We start from the raw sequence: 22,713 nt of genomic DNA, 5'->3' as shown, positions 1-22,713 counted from the left end.
GTACGACATGCTAGGGTTAATAAACAGGCTGGAGCTTGAACCTCGTTGAACCCCTAGAACCCCATGTTTTAGATCATACTACACTACCTTTAACTTTTTGTCTGAAAATAAAATATACATTTTACTTAGCTGCGATACCCACTCCAATCAACAGATGGCGGTGTAGGAATTTAAGGCAATGCTGTTGGTGTGACGTATATTCTAGTGGACGGGACGCTTCTTTCAACAGCGGCAACAGTGAGTCAGACACCTCGGTAGCTTGCTAGCCAAAATAGCCGACCAATAAAGCTCTTTAGACACTTTAGTGTATATTAGCCAATGTGTTTTAAACCCACTTCTGTCGTCTAGTTAGTTATCCGTTTTAATTTCATATTTACAGTGTTGTTATTAGTCAGCTAGCGGGCTGGTTAAGTTAGCATTAGCTTAGCTAGCTAACATCCCTGACCATGAGCTCACTAAACTACTCTCCTCCTGCTAAAGAAGAGGTCTACTGGACGGAGAAAGAGGGTCTGTGGCTGAACGTTGTCGTGAAAGAGGAAGAGGAGGCTGTCACAATACAAAAACAAGTAGAGGGTGAGGCTGTTACCTTGAAAGAAGAGAAAGAAGTTACAGTTAAAGAAGAGGAAGACGCGTTCAGAGTGAAAGAGGAAGAGGATGTTACTGTTAAAGAAGAGGAAGTGAAAGAGGAGGGGGAGATGACTGTCACATTGGAAGAAGACGAAGATGAAGAGGATGAAACTGTATATCTGGGCTCGGTTTCCCAAAGGCATGTTAAGGCATCCAATGGTTCTAACGATAAACGGGCCCTGATTAACACTAGTAAGTACTGTCTTAAAAACAGAGGCACAAACTCTGCAGTTGTTGAACTGATGTTTGGTGTTAAAGGGGAAATATGCAATAGCTTCATCCATATTTAGACTTTTAAAATTATTTATTTATAACCATTGATTCTTGAAGAATATAACACATGCCTCATGAGCTTAGTTCAACTGTTGTACCCCATCAGAACCCGAAAATAAGCTTTTTTTACTCCAATGTTTAGAAACAATTTAAATGATAAACAAACACTGTAAACACTCAACATGGTTAAAACTATGTTGATATCATGGATGGTCAGTCCTTGCATCCGTAGGTCCGTCTATGAATTTGAGAGTAGTTACATTTCTCCAGCCCCATCATCATCTTATCACCAAACTAGTGGTGGAATGACAGCTTTGTTATTGTTTGAACTGCTGATTGGTTGATAGATGTTGTTTCGGTATGATATATTGGATAAAGTAATAAAGACAGACACCAATGTCTAGTTCAATAGCCTTGTTCATGCATTGTACAAATCCCTACACGCGGAGTCCCGGGAACAGTCCGGCTAGTCGATTACCTATCAACTAGACTCCGTAACATCATCCTTTTCAATAGAAAGTGCAAACATAACAGCATAACATTAAATTCTTAACAATCAAGTCATAACAATTACTTCAGTTGTCATCTTCCTTTCTTTTTAAATTCTTTTTTCTTTATTTTCTTTTATTTTTATTTATTTTTTTAATGTTTATTTTTATAAACAGGAGGACAAGTTAACACAGTCTCTTGCTTACAGAGTAAGCCTGTCCGGTGGCTTGCACAGCCGACCCACCCGTGAGTAAGTATTGGCTCTGACAGGGGTAGTATTAGGGACACGAGCTGGAGAGCTTGGTGGGGTAGAAGCCTCACCTTCAGTTGGCTCATGTCTCAATTCTGCACCTCTTACCCTTAGGCCTGGACTGTGATCCAGCTCATCTAGGTGAGTGTATGGCGTGTTCTGGTTTGTCCGCTCTGCTACGCGCAGATCCACCCGATTGCGACGATAGAGGGAGCCACCAACATCCACCAGGTAAGAGCGTGGTGCAACTCTCTGTAGGCACGTGCCCAGCCTCCAAAGTCCTGTGTGGTCTCCCGGCAGCGGTTTCATCCTTATCCTGTTAGGGCTAGGGGGCAGTATTGACACGGCTGGATAAAAAAACATACCCGATTTAATCTGGTTACCACTCCTACCCAGTAACTAGAATATGCATATACTTATTACATATGGATAGAAAACACCCTAAATTTTCTAAAACTGTTTGAATGGTGTCTGTGAGTATAACAGAACTCATTTGGCAGGCAAAACCCTGAGACATTTTCTGACAGGAAGTGGATACCTGATGTGTTGTATTACCTTTAAACCTATCCCATTGAAAAACACAGGGGCTGAGGAATATTTTGGCACTTCCTATTGCTTCCACTAGATGTCACCAGCCTTTACAAAGTGTTTTGAGTCTTCTGGAGGGAGATCTGACCGAACAAGAGCCATGGAACGATGATGGCCCATTAGACACCTGGCGTGCGAGTTCATGTTGGGTACCCTCGTTCCAATACGTTATAAAAGAGTATGCATTCGTCCACCTTGAATATTATTCATGTTCTGGTTAAAAAAGGCCCTAATGATTTATGCTATACAACGTTTGACATGTTTGAACGAACGTAAATATATTTTTTCCCCTCGTTCATGACGAGAAGTCCGGCTGGCTTAGATCATGTGCTAACAAGACGGAGATTTTTGGACATAAATGATGAGCTTTTTTGAACAAAACTACATTCGTTATGGACCTGTGATACCTGGAAGTGACATCTGATGAAGAGAATCAAAGGTAATGGATTATTTACATAGTATTTTCGATTTTAGATCTCCCCAACATGACGTCTAGTCTGTATCGCAACGCGTATTTTTCTGGGCGCAGTGCTCAGATTATTGCAAAGTGTAATTTCCCAGTAAGGTTATTTTTAAATCTGGCAAGTTGATTGCGTTCAAGAGATGTAAATCTATAATTCTTTAAATGACAATATAATATTTTACCAATGTTTTCTAATTTTAATTATTTAATTTGTGACGCTGACTTGACTGCCGGTTATTGGAGGGAAACGATTTCCTCAACATCAATGCCATAGTAAAACGCTGTTTTTGGATATAAATATGAACTTGATAGAACTAAAAATGCATGCATTGTCTAACATAATGTCCTAGGAGTGTCATCTGATGGAGATTGTAAAAGGTTAGTGCATCATTTTAGCTGGTTTTATGGTTTTGGTGACCCTGTCTTTGAATTGACAAAACATTACACACAACTGTTGTAAATGTACTGTCCTAACATACTCTAAATTTATGCTTTCGCGGTAAAACCTTTTTGAAATCGTAAAACGTGGTTAGATTAAGGAGATGTTTATCTTTCAAAGGGTGTAAAATAGTTGTATGTTTGAAAAATTTGAATTTTGACATTTATTTGGATTCAAATTTGCCGCTCTTGAAATGCACCTGCTGTTGATGGAGTGCACCACGGGTGGCACGCTAGCGTCCCACCTAGCCCATAGAGGTTATCGTTTCACCCACCTCCAGTTCTGGTAGGTCTCGAGCAGTCCGGTCGTAGAAGCACTTAGCGAGCTGCTTTCTGCGACGCAGTTTGTCCGTGACGCCAACCATGACGCAGGGCTCAAGTAGCTTGTTAGCTACGGGGATGGTAGTCTTCAGACGTCTGGACAGAAGGCGTTGTGCTGGGCTGCTGTCCATGTTTTCGGTGGGTGTGTTCCTCCACTGTAAGATCGCTTTCCATGGGTCGTTGCTGTCGCGCGCGGCCCTGCTTAACAGGTTTTTTGCAATCTTGACAGCTGACTCTGCCTTGCCATTTGCTTTTGGGTGTCTTGGAGAGGAGGTTACATGGTCAAACTCCCATTCTGAGGCGAAACGCTTGAACTGTGCAGTGAATTGAGGGCCATTGTCCGTGATTACCTTGTCAGGCTGACCTTGCCTGGCAAACTGCGCCTTGCAGCGCTTTATGACCGTCTCTGCAGACAAGTCAGGGAGCAGTTCAATTTCCCAAAAGTCAGAGTAGTGATCCACAATGAGAAGATAGTCCTTTTGTCTGTGGCTGAATAAGTCCATGCTGACGATTTGCCAGGCCCTTGTGGGCAGTTCGTGTGACATCATGGTTTCCTTTTGCTGTTCATGAGCGTACTCGTTGCACGTGGTACAGTTGCTGACAAAGTCTTTAATTTATGCTTGCACGTTTGGCCAGTATAATGTTTCACGAGCCTGGCGGTAGCATGCGTCACCTCCAACGTGACTGGAGTGTATGCGGGTAAGCATCTCTGGACGTAGTGATTTGGGAATAATGACCTTCTGACCTCTGAACAAGACGCCATTTTGCACACTGATCTCATCTCGAAAGGTCCAGTATTCTCTCACTGTGAAAGGTGTCTCCTCTTTCAGGTATGGCCAACCTGCGAGAGCCATGGACTTCAGTGATTGTAGGTGTTCGTCCTTGTCAGTGTGTTGCCTGATCTGGGCTAGGCGGTGATCTGTGACGTTTAAGTAGTCTGCCTGATTGATCTGTTGAACATCTTGTTGTTCCTGCTGTAGCGAACAGATGGCCTGCCGCTGATAGGCAGTGCCTCTGCCTGTACATTGTGCCGTTGCCCTGCTCAGTGTGTCGCTGATGTACATCTCTGGTCCTGGCTTGTAAATGACCTTCAGGCTGTAGTTTTGCAGAGTCAGGAGCATGCTTTGAAGCCTCTTGGGCGCGTTGAGGAGAGGTTTTCTGAATATGGCAATGAGTGGTTTGTGGTCAGTTTCAGCGGTGACCAGCTCTCGACCATATAAGTAGTGATGGAATCGCTGGCAGGAGAAGACGATGCTGAGGCACTCTTTCTCAATTTGTGCATAGTTCTGTTCGGTGGGGGTGAGCGCTCTCAAGGCAAACGCAACGGGCTGGCCTTCCTGCATAAGGCAGCATCCAAGTCCCCTTTGGCTGGAGTCACTCTGGATTGTGACAGGCTTCGTGACGTCGTAGTAGCGCAACACTGGCATGGATGAAGCCAGAGATTTCATCTCCTGCACCGCAGCCTCGTGCTTGGGTAACCAGTGCCATGGTGTGTCTTTGTCCAGCAACCGGCGCAGAGGCTCACAGACTGCTGATAGGTGTGGCATGAACTTTGCAAGATAGTTTGCAAAACCGATGAGACGCTGTACTCCTTTTGCATCAGATGGGTTTGGCATGTCGAGGATCGCTCGGACCTTGTCTGGGTCCGGCTTCAGGCCTTTTGCCGAGAGAATGTGGCCATGGAAGTGGACGTCTTTCACCTTGAACTGTAGCTTCTTCAGGCCAAGACGAAGCTTAACTGATCGACAGCGCTCCATCAGTGCCAGGAGCTTCACATCGTGGTCGCGTTCTGCTTCTTCGTCTGTGTCACCACAGCCTACGATCAGGACATCATCGGCGATGGGTTCAATGCTCTTGAGCCCAGCCAGTAACTCGTGCTGCTTGCGTTGGTATACCTCAGGTGCCACTGAGACACCAAACGGGAGCTTGAGCCAGCGTTTCCGACCCCAGGGGGTCCAGAAGGTAGTCATGAAGCTGCTTTCTTCGTCCAGCTTGCATTGAAGGAATGCATCTCGAGCATCCACCAAGGTGAAAATCCTGGCCTTGGGAAGCTTGTAGAGGACATCCTCTAGTGTCGGCATGATGTAGTGGGATCGTTTCAATGCTTGGTTCAGATGCTTTGGGTCGATGCAGACCCTCAGCTTCTCTGGTTTTTTCACTATGACCATATTGCTGATCCAGTCAGTTGGTTCGGTCACAGATGTCATGTGGCCATCGGCCTCATACTTGTCCAGCTGGGCCTTCACAGCCACTTTCATTGCAATGGGCACATTGCGAGGAGCACACTGGACTGGAGTGATGCTCTCATCCACTTCAAAGTGTACCTCACCAGGCACTGATTCAACGGGCATGTTGAATACATCGTCATATCTGCTGAGTAGTTGTTCTTTGGACAGGGGTCCATGCTGGACATGATCCACAATGTGCAGGTCATTTGGTACAGTGAACTGCATCAGTCCCAGGCGTTCGCATGTAGAGCCTGAGAGGAGAGGATGTTGACTGGTTTTCACAATCTCAAACTCCAGCTTGTGTTTGCGTCCCCGAATAACACATTCGGTCTCAAAGGTGCCCATAGAGCTCATTAGCTCTCCTGAGTACAGCTTTAGTCTAGTATCGCTGGGCAATAGATGTGTGTCAGGTGCCAGATTGAGTTTGTCTTTGTAGCTCATTATGTTGCATGTAGCACCGGAATCCAGTTGACATTGTTGTTGCTTGTTGTGTAATCGTAGTGTCACAAACCATTTCTTCCCTCTTGAGTGTACAGCCCCAATGGATTCATGCATGTAAATGTCACTTTCACTGTTCAGCTCTGAACATTGAGTGACATCATCAACACAGTGAATCTTGCCCTCACTCACCCTTCTTTTGCTTTTGAGACACACTTTTGCAAAGTGATTATTAGTTCCACAAGCTCTGCATGGTTTTCCATAGGCAGGGCAGTGCTCTTTGCCACGTGTGTGCGTATTCCCACAGTATTTACATGCTACTGGGCTCTCTGTGTTCACCGTTCGTGGTGAATTACTCTGCCTTGATTGGTTTTGCCTGAATGTCTGCCTAGCAACAGCGTGAACAGTGTCAACGTCGGAGCGTGGGGTTTCGATTTCCATTGCTCTCATTCTCATGTCAGTGACTTCAGCAGTGCCGCACATTTCGATGGCAGTTACTAATGTTAAGCCTCTCTCTCTCAGTAGACGCCGGCGTGTATCCTCATTTGCAATTCCCAGTACTATTTTGTCACGAATCAATTCATCTTTCAATCCCCCGTATTCACAAGTGGCGGATTTTTCTCTCAAACGGGTTACAAAGTTGTGTACTGACTCACCCTCTTCCTGTTTGCAGCTTCCGAAAACGAACCGCTCGTAAATTACGTTTCTGGCGGGTTTGAAGTAATTCTCCAATGCATCCAATATAGCCTTTGCATCACACTGTTGTCGCGCTGTGAGGGTGAGATTGTGCCGGTAGATATGCCTGCATTCGCTGCCCATTAAACTCCTCAGAGTTGCCGCTTGTACCTCGTTGGGTTTCTCATGTAGACCGGTCGCCAGCGCATAGTCCTCGAATTCATCCCTGAAATTGTCCCAATTAGTATTCCAGTCCCCTGTGAGAACCATGGGATTAGGTGGCGGAATGTTCGCTGCCATAGCGATGGAATAGGAGATCTCTTTGCCTTCAGTCATCGAGGTAGGTAGTGATGCTAGCTAACCAGCTAACAACTAGTTGATCAGTGTTGTGAGTAGGAATCGGCGTGTGTTCGCATATGGAACGTAACCGCGCCTATACTGTACTTAGCTACAAAAATAACAAACGTATGGTTTTCGAGCCACTTCTGATACCATGTTTCGGTATGATATATTGGATAAAGTAATAAAGACAGACACCAATGTCTAGTTCAATAGCCTTGTTCATGCATTGTACAAATCCCTACACGCGGAGTCCCAGGAACAGTCCGGCTAGTCGATTACCTATCAACTAGACTCCGTAACAGATGTGTGGCTATTTTATAGGGGTAACCTAGGATTTAAATAGCAAAACATAGTCAGCCCTGAGACTTGGTTTGGTAAACAGTTGAGGGATGGGGGCTGGAGAAATGTAACCACTCTCAAATTCATAGAGAAAGCTATTTTACATTTAGTCATTTTGTAGCAAACATAACCCAAAACCTAGCGACCTCATCAAGAAGTTCAGACATCTTGGCGTAACAGTTATAAGGTGTTGACTTGACAGTTGCACTACACTATGAATACAAGAGCTGGCCATCCATAAGGTCAAAATGATTGTTTTAAACAAGATTTCAAGGCTATACAGTGCTTGTTTACAAACAGTGGCGTTTTTCAAGCTTATGTTTTGGTTTCTGATGGGGTAATACAGTTTAAACATTTGAGGCATTTATAAGTTATATTCTTCAAGAATCAATGGTTATATAGTAAATGGGTCTTTCTATAACTGCCAGTGAAAATTTCCTGTTGGGGTCAAAATGTTAGAGTTGTTGATAAGTCATTAGCTGTGTTAGAATACTCATACTAACTGTACTATTTGTGATGTTAATTGAGTATATAGTATGCTTATTGGTAATAGTATGATATAGTTAGTGTGCCAAAAGTTCCCGGATCTCGTACTAAATTCACCAAAATATGACGTAAACACGCAGTACGTTAGGGCCCATAATGCAATTCTTCAGGAAATGGGCGTGGCTTGACATTGTTTTCAGATTGGAAGAAAATGTCGGAAAATATTCAGCCGAAGTCCAACGAGAGCCGATACAAATTCGTTATAACTAATCATGACAAATGTTAAGAAAATTTTGAGCAATGTAATAAAGTAATGACTTTTCAAATAAGATACCTTACACGATATTTTGGCTGACAATTTGTTATCTAGCTACGTAACGTTAGTTGGCTACTTATACATCAAACTTGCCAGTATATTAACTATATTCTATCTAACTAACTACCCAACGTTTATTGACTTGATTATTCCCGTCATTCTTAGCTTAGCTAAATGGTATAGTCGTTGTGCTTTCTCAATGGACATTCGGGTGCTTTCATAAATTCACTCTGGCTATCTACTCCGACTTCAGAGCGCACTCGTCTGATTACCAGAGAGCAGAATAATGAATTTACTAGCGCTCAACACCCGTTGAATATGTCCAGGTGTCAGTAAACGTAGGCCAACAAAAAGAGTAATTTAAATGTTTTCCAGCAGCACAGTTAGTCACTCTGGTTAGCATGAAAACTGCCTAACTGAATTTATGAAGCACTCTGATATTCAAGATTGAATTAAAAAACACACCCGAAGTCGTAAAATGTCTAACTAGTAATGTGTTATGCTAACTAGCTAACAAGGGGTTGCATAGCAACAGCATAAACTTCCGGAAGACAGGAGAAGAGGGCTCAACTGAAAGGAAACGGTTCGGTTACAGTTTACAACAATTAACTAATAGTATGTAGGAATATACTCATGATGTATGTAGTTACAGTTTACTACAATTAACTAATAGTAGGTAGTATATACTCATTAAGTATGTAGTGTACAGTATACTAAAATGAACTAATAAATAAAATGAACTAATTGTATACACTCATTAAGTATGTAGTATACAGTATGTTAGTATGGGTATTGCTGGAGTGAGTAGTCGTGCTGTACTTCGCTCCGCGGGTAATATTACATTTCCTTACATTCCTTACATTACAACGGAACGATTTGATTAATGTAACGTTAGCTAGCTACATAGTTGTCTTTGTATCAAAGATAAAGGTAAACGCAGCCACTGCTAGCTAGCCAACTCTACCAGCTAGCAGTACTGTATCATTTTTAGTCAATAAGATTTTTGCAACGTAAGCTTTCGAGTTGTGTAGTCCACTTGTGTAGCTAGCAGGACTGACTTTGTGTTAGCTAGCCAACGTTTAATTACTTCTGCGTTATGAAAGGAACTAGACAGGGACACGAATGATCCATTGGTAGTTTGTTGTAACCAAGTATTGGTGCTAACCGTGTGTTATTGGATGCTAGCATGCTAGTTAGCTACGGCGTCATAAGACACGGTGCACTGGGTGGGTTTCACGGAAGAATACTGTACCAAGTTATCTAGCTGAATAAACTAAGTTTGAGCCTATTCCTGGAAACATTGAACCATTGTAGTTTATCAATTATAATTTCTAAGTGGAAGTTGGAATAGTTATATTTGAGTGTTTCAGCGAATGGTTAGTGAGGGAGGCCCTGCTCTCTCGCTTCCCCAGTTGTTTAGTTAATTTTCATTCCAATCTCCTTTGCATTAGCGTAGCCTCTCCGCTAGCCTGTCAACTATGTGTCTGTCTATCCCTGTTCTCTCCTATCTGCACAGGCCACACAAACGCTTCACACCGCATGGCCGCTGCCACTCTAACCTGGTGGTCCCAGCACGCACGACCCACGTGGAGTTCCAGGTCTCCGGCAGCCTCTGGAACTGCCGGTCTGCGGCCAACAAGGCAGAGTTCATCTCAGCCTATGCTACCCTCCAGTCCCTCGACTTCTTGGCACTGACGGAAACATGGATTACCACAGAAAACACTGCTACTCCTACTGCTCTCTCCTCGTCTGACCACGTGTTCTCGCATACCCCGAGAGCATCTGGTCAGCGGGCTGGTGGGACTGGAATCCTCATCTCTCCCAAGTGGACATTCTCTCTTTCTCCCCTGACCCAGCTGTCTATCGCCTCCTTTGAATTCCATGCTGTCACAATCACTAGCCCATTCATTAACATCCTTATCATTTATCGCCCTCCAGGTTCCCCTGGAGAGTTCATCAATGAGCTTGACGCCTTGATAAGTTCCTTTCCTGAGGATGGCTCACCCCTCACAATTCTGGGTGACTTTAACCTCCCTACGTCTACCTTTGACTCATTTCTCTCTGCCCCCTTCTTTCCACTCCTCTCCTCTTTTGGCCTCACCCTCTCACCGTCCCCCCCACTCACAAGGCAGGCAATACGCTTGACCTCATCTTTACTAGATGCTGTTCTTCAACTAATCTCACTGCAACTCCCCTCCAAGTCTCCGACCACAACCTTATAACGCTTTCTTCCAACACTACTCACTCTGCCCCTACTCAGATGGTATTGCGCCGTCACAACCTTCGCTCTCTCTTTCCTGCTACTCTCTCCTCTTCCATCCTATCATCTCTTCCCTCTGCTCAATCCTTCTCCAACCAATCTCCTGATTCTGCCTCCTCAACCCTCCTCTCCTCCCTTTCTGCATCCTTTGACTCTCTATGTCCCCTATCCTCCCGGCCGGCTCGGTCCTCCCCTCCTACTCCGTGACTTGACGACTCATTGCGAGCTCACAGAACAGGGCTCCGGGCAGCCGAGCGGAAATGGAGGAAAACTAGCCTCCCTGCGGACCTGGCATCTTTTCACTCTCTCCTCTCCACATTTTCTTCCTCTGTTTCTGCTGCTAAAGCCACTTTCTACCACTCTAAATTCCAAGCATCTGCCTTTAACCCTAGGAAGCTCTTTGCCACCTCTCCTCCCTCCTGAATCCTCCTCCCCCCTCCTCCCTCTCTGCGTATCGACTTTGTCAACCATTTTGAAAAGAAGGTTGACGACATCCGATCCTCGTTTGTTAAGTCAAACGACACCGCTGGTCCTGCTCACATTGCCCTACCCTATGCTTTGACCTCTTTCTCCCATCTCTCTCCAGATGAAATCTTGCGACTTGTGACGGCCGGCCGCCCAACAACCTGCCCGCTTGACCCTATCCCCTCCTCTCTTCTCCAGACCATTTCCGGAGACCTTCTCCCTTACCTCACCTCGCTCATCAACTCATCCTTGACCGCTGGCTACGTCCCTTCCGTCTTCAAGAGAGCGAGAGTTGCACCCCTTCTCAAAAAACCTACACTCGATCCCTCCGATGTCAACAACTACAGACCAGTATCCCTTCTTTCTTTCCTCTCCAAAACTCTTGAGCGTGCCGTCCTTTGGCCAGCTCTCTTGCTATCTCTCTCAGAATGACCTTCTTGATCCAAATCAGTCAGGTTTCAAGACTGGTCATTCAACTGAGACTGCTCTTCTCTGTGTCACGGAGGCTCTCCGCACTGCTAAAGCTAACTCTCTCTCCTCTGCTCTCATCCTTCTAGACCTATCTGCTGCCTTTGATACTGTGAACCATCAGATCCTCCTCTCCACCCTCTCCGAGTTGGGCATCTCCGGCGCGGCTCACTCTTGGATTGCGTCCTACCTGACAGGTCGCGCCTACCAGGTGGCATGGCGAGAATCCGTCTCCGCACCACGTGCTCTCACCACTGGTGTCCCCCATGGCTCAGTTCTAGGCCCTCTCCTATTCTCGCTATACACCAAGTCACTTGGCTCTGTCATATCCTCACATGGTCTCTCCTATCATTGCTACGCAGATGACACACAATTAATCTTCTCCTTTCCCCCTTCTGATAACCAGGTGGCGAATCGCATCTCTGCATGTCTGGCAGACATATCAGTGTGGATGACGGATCACCACCTCAAGCTGAACCTCGGCAAGACGGAGCTGCTCTTCCTCCCGGGGAAGGACTGCCCGTTCCATGATCTCGCCATCACGGTTGACAACACCATTGTGTCCTCCTCCCAGAGTGCTAAGAGCCTTGGCGTGACCCTGGACAACACCCTGTCGTTCTCCGCTAACATCAAGGCGGTGACCCGATCCTGTAGGTTCATGCTCTACAACATTCGCAGAGTACGACCCTGCCTCACACAGGAAGCGGCGCAGGTCCTAATCCAGGCACTTGTCATCTCCCGTCTGGATTACTGCAACTCGTTGTTGGCGGGGCTCCCTGCCTGTGCCATCAAACCCCTACAACTCATCCAGAACGCCGCAGCCCGTCTGGTGTTCAACCTTCCCAAGTTTTCTCACGTCACCCTGCTCCTCCGCACACTCCACTGGCTTCCAGTGGAAGCTCGCATCTGCTACAAGACCATGGTCCTTGCCTACGGAGCTGTGAGGGGAACGGCACCTCCGTACCTTCAGGCTCTGATCAGTCCCTACACCCAAAGAAGGGCACTGCGTTCATCCACCTCTGGCCTGCTCGCCTCCCTACCTCTGCGGAAGCACAGTTCCCGCTCAGCCCAGTCAAAACTGTTCGCTGCTCTGGCACCCCAATGGTGGAACAAGCTCCCTCACGATGCCAGGACAGCGGAGTCAATCACCACCTTCCGGAGACACCTGAAACCCCACCTCTTTAAGAAATACCTAGGATAGGATTAAGTAATCCTTCTAACCCCCCCCCCCCCCCCAAGAAGATATAGATGTACTATTGTAAAGTGGTTGTTCCACTGGATATCATAAGGTGAATGCACCAATTTGTAAGTCGCTCTGGATAAGAGCGTCTGCTAAATGACGTAAATGTAAAGTAAATGGTATTCAAACACAGCTATTCGCCTTTTTTCAATGCCATTACATTAAAGGCGAAACATACCTATATTCAATAACATTTATGAATTGTTTGAAACCTTTGTTTTAAACCCTTCTCAAAGTTGGTTCCTTGCCGGATTTGTATATATATTTTTTAAATAAAACACTACTTGACTTTCCTTGTATTTATGGCAGTGTAGTTCCCTTAAGGGTCAGTCAACTTTGGTACAACATACTATGGGGAGTCGTGACTTCGGTTGAAGGATCTAAAATCACACCTGAAAAGGCCAATGAAATCTTTTGATTCGAGAGTGTGAGACTCATCTTTTTCAAGTGTTCTACTCCGCTAGCCAGCACCTCTCCTAAACAGGTGTTCTACTCCGCTGGACAGCACCTCTCCTAAACAGGTGTTCTACTCTGCTAGCCAGCACCTCTCCTAAACAGGTGTTCTACTCTGCTAGCCGCACCTCTCCTAAACTGGTGTTCTACTCTGCTAGCCAGCACCTCTCCTAAACAGGTGTTCTACTCTGCTAGCCGCACCTCTCCTAAACAGGTGTTCTACTCTGAAGGAGGGAAAAGATGTACAACACCTGATTGGCCCCACCCGTTCCTGGGTGTCGGTGAAGAGCATATTAAATTGAAGGAATAATTCCGAGCCTAACGCCAGCGAGGTGTGGATTTAGTAGTATGTTGTACCTAGTTTCCCTCCTTCAGGGAACAGTAGTTATAGTCATAATGTGTGGATTTAATAGTATGTTGTACCTAGTTTCCCTCCTTCAGGGAACAGTAGTTATATTCATAACGTGTGGATATAATAGTATGTTGTACCTAGTTTCCCTCCTTCAGGGAACAGTAGTCATAACATTAAGCTTGTCATATGATGAACTTAAACTTAAATACTGGATCTTGTTGTGGGACAGTTTTTTTTGTATTCAGATCTCTGAAATGCACTCTAACTACGTAACATTTAGTGTCTCCTTATGTTACGCAGGGTTAACAGTTTTCATGGGCACAGAAATCCTAAATCATTTCAGAGTTTGCTAAATCCTTTGTTCTAACCGAGAGTCACCTTAACTTTATTGACAACACCCAAATGGATACTGTCATTAACGCGGTTCTTCAATAATTACACATAATACTTAATACTGTAGCTGTTTAGTTAGTCACATGTTCAACTATCATCAGCTGATCCAGGAAATCATTTTTGAATGACTGTCACATGACAAACATCACGACATGCAACAACAACCAAAGTGCTTCTTCATTCTTTACTCTGGTTAAGACCGTTATGCCGTGCTCCACGTTGGATCCAACATCCCTAACAAATGTATGTTTATAATGTGTTATTGTCTGCTTGATTCAGGACATTTAGAATGACAACCCATTACAGAGTAGCCTAGTGGGATTATTCACAAAATGATCTGGTGATCAGGTTATGAAATGTCATGACAAAGACATTTTAGTTTCCATGTTTCACCTGAAATATTAAATGATTTATAGTCCTAGGTCTATGTTGTTGTTAGGTGAAGTTATGGGTCCTACAGTAGGTCTGTTATTGTTAGGTGAAGTTATGGGTCCTACAGTAGGTCTATGTTGTTGTTGGGTGAAGTTATGGGTCCTACAGTAGGTCTATGTTGTTGTTAGGTGAAGTTATGGGCCAATTTTTTAAACACATATTGATTTACGACAATAACACAAACATATTAATCAGGACATTCAAACAAGCCTTACCATTATAATCCAAAAGTAGTGTGAAATACACTCATAAGCAACCTGTAAATGGAGGCTATTTTTGCTGTCAGCCTATGAGAACTCCCCTGAGTTTTCCCCCACGGTGGTGAATTAGTGAATAGACACAGAACTTAATGTGAGTTTCCTTGAGTAGCACTCCTGATCTTGCGCTGATAGTGCGCTGTAATATTCAGAATACATTGTGAAAAACTAAAATCTTCGCTCATCATTGTTGCTCCATGTGTAACAGATGTATAGCGTACTCTCCTTGCGTTGTGTTTTTTTCCTAATAAATCACATCAGCCAGTGGTCCCAGTTGAGCATCATTTATTTCTGTTGTTAAATGAGAAACAGCACGGTAGTTGTGCAGGGCTTAATGATACTGATGGCTGTCGATGGCAAAAGCCCTTGCATCACATTTTCATACTGGGTCACAAAATACAAAAATACAATACAAAATATAACATGTGTAAATACCTGTTGTTAAATGAGAAACAGCACGGTAGTTGTGCAGGGCTTAATGATACTGATGGCTGTCGATGGCAAAAGCTGTAGCATGAAGACAACTGTGTTAGCAGTGGGTTTATGTGACCATTACAACGATGTATGCTAGCTAACACTTATCTACAGCAATCATATGCCAAAGCACATTCCAGAAAGCCCCTCAATCCCTAACAGGTACCATATACCCACACATGTATAAATCCGTAACGTACAGCAAACTTGTACACATTGTAAAATATAACATTTAAAACAGTATTCAGAACGTGACCTACCCCTTGCATCACATTTTCATACTGGGAAGACCTGACGTTCGCGATCTCCCCCTATCTGCAAGCGGGGCCAATCACAACACACCTTATTGTCATCAGTTGAACCAACCAATACGAATGCTTGAACATTAAGTACACATTTCTTTAGAGGCAAGTGGAAACATAACCAACCCTGTTACACATGCAGATATACTACATCCATAACTAGTGGTTTCCTCATTACCAGATATACTACATCCATAACTAGTGGTTTCCTCATTACCAGATATACCAGCGGTCCCCAACCTTTTTTGGGCTACGGACCGGTTTAATGTCAGACAATATTTTCACGGCCTTTAAGGTGTGGCGGATAAATACACAAAATAAAATGATACGACCGGCATAAAAACTGTGCTATTTTTTAAATATAATAATAAACGTGAATCCACTGTGTACTCGTATGCACCTTTATTAGCAGCGTCCTCGTAACATCGCACCAACAACATAACATGAGTAACATCCTCTCTGCCCCCTAACACTCTCTGGTCGCTATGGTAACGTTTAAACATGCCTTAAAAATAAGATACAACACAAAAACAAATATAAAGTGCATGAAAACTCACCATAATGCTAAATCAGTGTGAGCCCTGAGCTTGTTTCTCTGCAACGAGACAGTCCCATCTAGGGGTAATGGAGACAATGACACCCGAAGTGTGTTGCTTATGTCCAGTCTACTCCGTAATTTTGTTTTGGTTGCTGTCACTGCAGAAAATCCCGCTTCACACAAATAGGATGTCAGAAATGTCAACAGGGTTTTCAATGCTGTTGTGGCGATCTCAGGGTATTCTGCCGTGACGTTAATCCAGAACACCGGCAGAGTTGTCTCGAACATACTTTTAAGGCCGCCGTCATTTGCGATCTCCAGCAGTTGATCTTCTTGCATAGACATGCTGGATTCACCTGGTTTGTTGACAAATGGGTCACGGATCCATTCCTTGGCAGTTCGTGGGTCTTTTGTGGTTGGGAAGTAGCGCTCAAACTCTTTTAAAAGCAAAGACAGGTGATCGTTGCACCAGCTGGGACAATGAAGGCTCGGGCTCAGTCTCTTCCAAAATCCCCACGAATGTTTGAAACATGTCAAATATACCTCTGTTCACGCGCCGTCCCCACAAATCCAGTTTGGCTTTAAATGCAGCTACTTTATCTGCCAACTTGAAGACAGTTGTCATTTTCCCCTGAAGTGACCGATTGAGTACATTGAGCAGGTTGAATATGTCGCACAATTAAGCGAGTTTTGCGACCCATTCCTCGTCACTGAAATGTGCTGCCACTTTTTTTCTGAGAGAAATCTCTGCAGCGGCTCTCGTAATTCAAACACTCTGGCCAGCGATCTTCCTCGGGATAACCATCTTATTTCTGTGTATAAGAGAAGGTGTCTGTGCTCCGCGTTCATTTTTCAAAATAAAACATCGTTCAGACACGGATCATAAATAAAACGGAAAAAATGTAAGTTATTTATTCTTTCTCTGCGGCCCAGTACCAAATGACCCACGGACCGGTACCGGTCCGCGGGCCGGGGGTTGGGGACCGCTGAGATATACTACATCCATAACTAGTGGTTTCCTCATTAGCAGATATACTACATCCATAACTAGTGGTTTCCTCATTAGCAGATATACTACATCCGTAACTAGTGGTTTCCTCATTACCAGATATACTACATCCGCAACTAGTGGTTTCCTCATTACCAGATATACTACATCCGCAACTAGTGGTTTCCTCATTACCAGATATACTACATCCGCAACTAGTGGTTTCCTCATTACCAGATATACTACATCCGTAACTAGTGGTTTCCTCATTACCAGATATACTACATCCATAACTATCGGTTTCCTCATTAGGAGGAAGGCGTTTCTGCAATCAAATTGTGTGCGCATCGCTCTCGTGACGCAATTTTAGCTAACACAGAAAGGGGCCTATATTGGGGACCAAAAGTCGTCTGGCACACTGCTTAGGATTTCAACAACTTTAATAACTTATTTCTAGCCTACAATCATTGATGTTACTACTAATGTGAAAACAAGAGAAAATATGATTATTGTTACTCACTTGACTGTATTAAGATAATTGTCAAATAATTTAACAGATGTCAATTGTTGTACAACTTCATGGCTACGCTCTGAGCATCACCTTTTACTGTGGATTTCTGCTGTGGGCCTTTAACCATCTGTCTGACTTTGTTGTTCACACAGGAGAGAGACGGGACTATCATGGGTCCTCTGGAGAGCTTCAACAACATCATGATGCTAACAAGGCAGAGAAGAGTCTCTCCACATCAGAAAACCTCAAGAAACACCAGCAGAGACCCACAGGGAAGAAATCTCACCACTGCTCTCACTGTGGGAAAAGTTGCAAATCTTCATCAGAACTTAAAATACACCTGACAATTCACAAAGGAGAGATATCTTTTGGCTGTGATCAATGTGGGAAGAGTTTTACTCGGCTACAAACCCTGAAATCACACCAGAGAATACACACTGGAGAGAAACCTTATAGCTGTAATCAATGTGGGAAGAGTTTTCCTACATCTAGCTATCTAACTATACACCAGAGAACTCATACAGGAGAGAGACCATATAGCTGTACTCAATGTGGGAAGATTTTCACTCGGCCAGACAGCCTGATATTACACCAGAAAACACACACTGGAGAGAAATCTTATAGCTGTAATCAATGTGGGAAGAGTTTTTCTACATCTAGAAATCTCACTAAACACCAGAGAACTCATACAGGAGAGAAACCATATAGCTGTAGTCAATGTGGGACAAGATTTGCTTGGCTAACCAGCCTAGTATCACACCAGAGAAAACACACAGGAGAGAAAGCTCCTAGCTGTGATCCATGTGGGAAGAGTTTTACTAGATCTAGCTATCTAACTATACACCAGAGAACACACATGAGATAATCCTTGCTGTGATCAATGTGGGAAGAGATACTCTGATAAAAGATCTCTGACTAAACATCAGAAAATACATGGAGTTGTTTCATGATATCAGTGAAATAATGTCACAATGTAGAATGTTTAAACATTGTAGTAGGAGTATTTTAATGATGTCACAATGTAGAACCCTAAACGTTTGCCCCCTGTTCTATTGATTTCAACATGATATGGATATTAGCCTCAGGGGGAAAATCCAGGCTCTGAATTGGAAGAGTTACTATTTATGTGATTTAACAAAAAGTGACTAACAAAAAAAGAGTTGTGTTACACTTACCACGTTGGTGACCCACTTGAATCAAAATGCAACACTTCAAAATGTTTAGGTTTTCAATATATCCCAAACTGTTTCTGCATATTGGTTATTGATTTGGACACGTTAAAACTGTGTTTTTACATTGCGCTATCCCACCTAGCAAAATGTAATTGAAAAGACGTTGAAAATAAGACTATGCCTGACGTCCAATATAAGTTCGGTTGAAAGTGAATGTTGAGAAGATGTATTTTCCGGTAGTTTTTTCAATGACTTGAAAACAACTTAATTTCAACGTACTTGCAGCCTATACACATGGACGCAGTATAATAAATTGGTCTATAATCTATTTTATTAACAATCCTACATCACTCCAGCATTTATTGACAACATTCAAATGCTAATTGTCTTTATTCCACTACTGAAGAAGCATGACTCAAATCACCTCATATTTCAAACATTCAGCCTGACAAAAGATACATGTTTAATTATTCCATGCCTCACCATTAAGTTAATTATTGCCAATACATATTAACAAAGGGGTGTACATTTGCTTTTCATATTTCATATTTACAATTCATGTAACATTTAGTAATCATAATTATTTATGCAACCAACTGACAATTTTTGGGTACAATTATATTGACATTGTTGCCCTGCTTTTAGAATATCAGGGATCATTCTCAGATGTGCCAACCCAAATGTACTAGAGCATGACATTGGGGACTGCCTATCGAGATATTGCAGGAGTTTGCTCTTGAAATCAGACATGACTAATACAATTTGATTAGATTTTTGTTTGGGCTCGTTCCAAGGGGACAAGAGTTCTAGAAGCTAGTGAGTTTTAGGAAGATGAGAGTTCTAGAAGCTAGTGAGTGTTAGGATTCTATAAAAAGAAAAAGGAGAACAAATATATGATATCCTGTGTGAACAACAAATATATATGCCTTCCCTGTGGCTCAGTTGGTAGAGCATGGTGTTTGCAACGCCAGGGTTGTGGGTTCGATTCCCACGGGGGGCCAGTAAAAAAACAAAATGCATGAAATGAAATGTATGCATTCACTACTGTAAGTTGCTCTGGATAAGAGCGTCTGCTAAATGACTAAAATGTAAAATGTATATTATTATTTAGAGGAATGTGTTTTTTCTTGTTTTTAATTGTTGACAGCAAGTTATTTTCTGTTGGTGGTGAGCAAACTTGTCCAACAAAAATATAGGATATATTTGTTGTCATAAGGGGGAAGGAGTTACAGGCTTTGTTTTTTCCATTTATGTTTTGAGGTTGGACTTTAGCACGTCTAGCTCGTTAGCACGTCTAGCTCGTTGCCACGTATAGCTCGTTGGCACTTATAGCTCGTTAGCACGTATAGCTCGTTAGCACGTAGGACGCACTGATTGGTGTCACCTCGTTAGTCAGTATGTGTTACACCTGTGCTGGCTTGTCCATCTCGTTAGTGGGAAGGTGTTTCACCTGAGCTGGTCCAGGTTCTATTTAAGAGTGTCTGGCCCAGTGCTCCAGTTGTCTTGATACATGTGGGGAGTCAACACCTTTAGTTGCTCCACATTTTTGGTTTGCTTCATGTCTTTAAGTTTGGTGTGGGTTTTTCTTTTCTTTGCCTCTTCTTGGGCAGATTTGGTGGGTCTCATGGTGGGTGTATTTTAGGTCCCAGTTGTTGTTACTAGTCAACTTTCAGTGGACACAGAGCAAAACTGCAAAATTATGTTATAATACTTTTATTGCATCAAATGGTTGTTTAATGCAACAGAATAGAGGGTTCTTATAACTATTGTGTCTGTGTGTTCTACTGAGGATGGGCCTCTGGGAGAAAACACTGACAGGAGATTTACAATGTCTTTTGGGTGATAAAACCTAAAGAGACTGCATTCCAGAGCATGAGTTAATGTTTCTGTTCTATATGGTACCAGGGAGAGATGACCCCAGGGCCAGACCCTGGTCTCTATACAAAGAGTACTGTTTTTACAGCAGATACTGTCTGCTGAGAATTCTAAGTATCTTTCATACAAATCTTAACCTTGTGACCCGTTCTATACATCTGTTGTTCGTCGTGTAGGTTGAAAGGGGTGTATCTTGGCTGTAAAAGACCTTTGTACTTTTGTCTCGTGGCTCTCAACGAATCATCTGGGGGTGATTCGTCGACCAGCCATCATTATCTTAGAACACTCAATTGATTCACCCTATATTTGTGCGTTGTATTGACCTGCTCCCTTATTAATAAGTGAATAAAGATTTAGTTTAAGATTAACTCTGACTTTTGTGATAAGTTTGTCTCTCCTCATTTGATATTAAAGAAATTAACAACCACATTTGGCGTTGGGGATGTGAATATTCACTTTGTGACCTCTCCTGACGACCTGGGTAAATGGTGCACCAGGGATCCCTTTAACTTGGGATCTCAGGGAGACCACACTTCAGGAACGGAGCAGATGGACCCACCTTTGATCTGAGAGGCAGCGAGCCAAGTGGATACCACATCTTGAACGTAGTTTAAAAAAAAGAAAGTGAGCGAAGCATGCAAAGTGGAGTTTTTAGAAAAGCCTCGTAGGCTCTGAGTGTGTCGTCCTGAGTGGGGGGGGCACCTTGGAGGTGTAAACAGGGCCGAGGCAGTAGGCTCTGAGTGTGTCGTCCTGAGTGGGGGGGGGCACCTTGGAGGTGTAAACCGGGCCAAGTCAGCTATCTGTGTGAACTGGATGAAAACTAAAATCTGTGTTTATTATTTAAGACTATTTATGATATAGTATAAGCTAGTAAGGTGCACCTGTAATTATTTTAAACCTGTAATTATTTTAAACATACTTGTTTTAAACCTGTACCCCATTTTAGACGTATTGAAAGATGTAAATGTATGAGTTGCATTATCCTAGGAACTAACCATGAGATAGAAATGTGGAAATATTCCTGCAGGTTAAAATATTGTTGAAAAACAACTAATTGATTAATGTTTGAGAATAGCATTGTGTGACAGGCTGACTTGAAAGATTATACTCAAAACTTTGCTGCGTGGCAATACTTTGTTTGTATTCTGAAGGGCATTTATACAAAAGAGGTAGTCTAGACACTGTATTAATACCATTATTCATTTGAATCCCATCTACAGCTACCATCTAAGATATTAATTCAGCAGTCATAAAGCCTTATTTACTTCAATGAACTACTAAAACAGTGATTTTGTCAGACAGCAGCTCTACACTTTATTGACTGACTGATCCATTCATCCTTCCATCCCTCCTCAGCCTTCCTCTCCTCCGAAGAGCCAGTGAGGATGGAGCTCAGTCAGAGAGCTGTTGAGGGACTGGTTAAGAAGAACACTTCTACAGCCAGAGAGATGAGAGGTCACACATGGTTTAGATGGTAAATATTTATGTCCCCTTAGCGGTTCATCACGTCAGCAAAAGGGAATGTGTTCCATCATCTATGTTTATTTACATTAGTACAAATTGTCCACTGATATTGGTGTAATTTCTCACCCGTTTTGGCTGTATGAAAGTTAATTTCCCCTCAGACACACACATTTGTTCTTTGATATTATGGAGGTAATTTGTGTCAAATGTACTTTTCCCCTCATTTACCCCATCTCTCTACATTGCTTATGTGGCCAGACTCAAATTCTGAACACAATGCCCATCCTGGCAGATATAAACCTAATGCAGCACATTGTGAAATCTGTGCATCCAGACCTAATGCAGCTTGGAGTGATCAGATAACAGAAATCACATTTTGGTGCCAGGTGTAACTGAGGCCGTAGATGCTCCATATCCATTACTTTGAGTGTTGTATATGATATGACTACATGTGTTTCTGTGTTGCAGGGGCAGACAAGAAATGGAACAGCAAGTCCCCAGAACATGACATAAGCAGAGCTGTGAGAGACCACCTCAAGTCCCTGGTAGAGCTGAGGGTGGTGTTTACCACTCCACCACACCTTCAGCAGGCTGGAAAAGTGGGATTGATCCGTTTGATCCATGTGTTTGTTTCCGTTTTCAGTAGTTGAATCCTTTGACATGGGATTGATACTGATTTTCATACTCAAGAGGGACGAAGAGTCTGTTGATTGGTCAGTCATTTGTTTTGCAATATGTTCAAATCAAGCTATATTTATATAGCACATTTCAGACATGGATGCAACACAATGGCTTC

The 22,713-nt window shown here is 43.3% G+C and overlaps 2 protein-coding genes across 3 annotated transcripts; both read left to right on the top strand.

Annotated features, from left to right (window-relative positions):
* Positions 1-208: 208 nt before the first annotated feature.
* LOC123732470 (uncharacterized) lies at positions 209-20,821 on the top strand. Of its 2 annotated transcripts, XM_082968018.1 has the most exons (3): positions 209-819; positions 1,754-1,870; positions 17,559-20,821. In XM_082968018.1, exons 1-3 carry the CDS (start codon positions 447-449, stop codon positions 18,269-18,271), a joined length of 1,203 nt encoding a protein of 400 aa, XP_082824144.1. In that variant the 5' UTR covers positions 209-446; the 3' UTR covers positions 18,272-20,821. The 2 variants fall into 2 exon arrangements, with proteins under 2 accessions (XP_082824144.1, XP_082824146.1); XM_082968020.1 differs by lacking the exon at positions 1,754-1,870.
* On the top strand, positions 7,399-12,696 carry LOC145862995 (uncharacterized). The gene is made up of 2 exons (XM_082968027.1): positions 7,399-11,349; positions 11,556-12,696. Exon 2 carries the CDS (start codon positions 11,918-11,920, stop codon positions 12,665-12,667), a length of 750 nt encoding a protein of 249 aa, XP_082824153.1. The 5' UTR covers positions 7,399-11,349; positions 11,556-11,917; the 3' UTR covers positions 12,668-12,696.
* Positions 20,822-22,713: the final 1,892 nt, after the last annotated feature.

Source organism: Salmo salar, chromosome 02, assembly GCF_965601325.2.
Source record: "Salmo salar chromosome 02, fSalSal1, whole genome shotgun sequence".
NCBI lineage: Eukaryota > Metazoa > Chordata > Actinopteri > Salmoniformes > Salmonidae > Salmo > Salmo salar.
The sequence above is the reverse complement of the archived record's forward strand: the minus strand, read 5'-3'. Positions and strand labels throughout refer to the sequence as shown.

Excerpts from the sequence above, each read along its gene's own strand:
- LOC123732470 (XM_082968018.1), top strand. The coding sequence starts at position 447 with ATGAGCTCACTAAACTACTCTCCTCCTGCTAAAGAAGAGGTCTACTGG. Across the intron at positions 820-1,753 it reads ACGGGCCCTGATTAACACTA|GCCTGGACTGTGATCCAGCT; the intron begins GTAAGTACTGTC and ends TCTTACCCTTAG. Across the intron at positions 1,871-17,558 it reads GAGCCACCAACATCCACCAG|GAGAGAGACGGGACTATCAT; the intron begins GTAAGAGCGTGG and ends TTGTTCACACAG.
- LOC145862995 (XM_082968027.1), top strand. The coding sequence starts at position 11,918 with ATGACGGATCACCACCTCAAGCTGAACCTCGGCAAGACGGAGCTGCTC.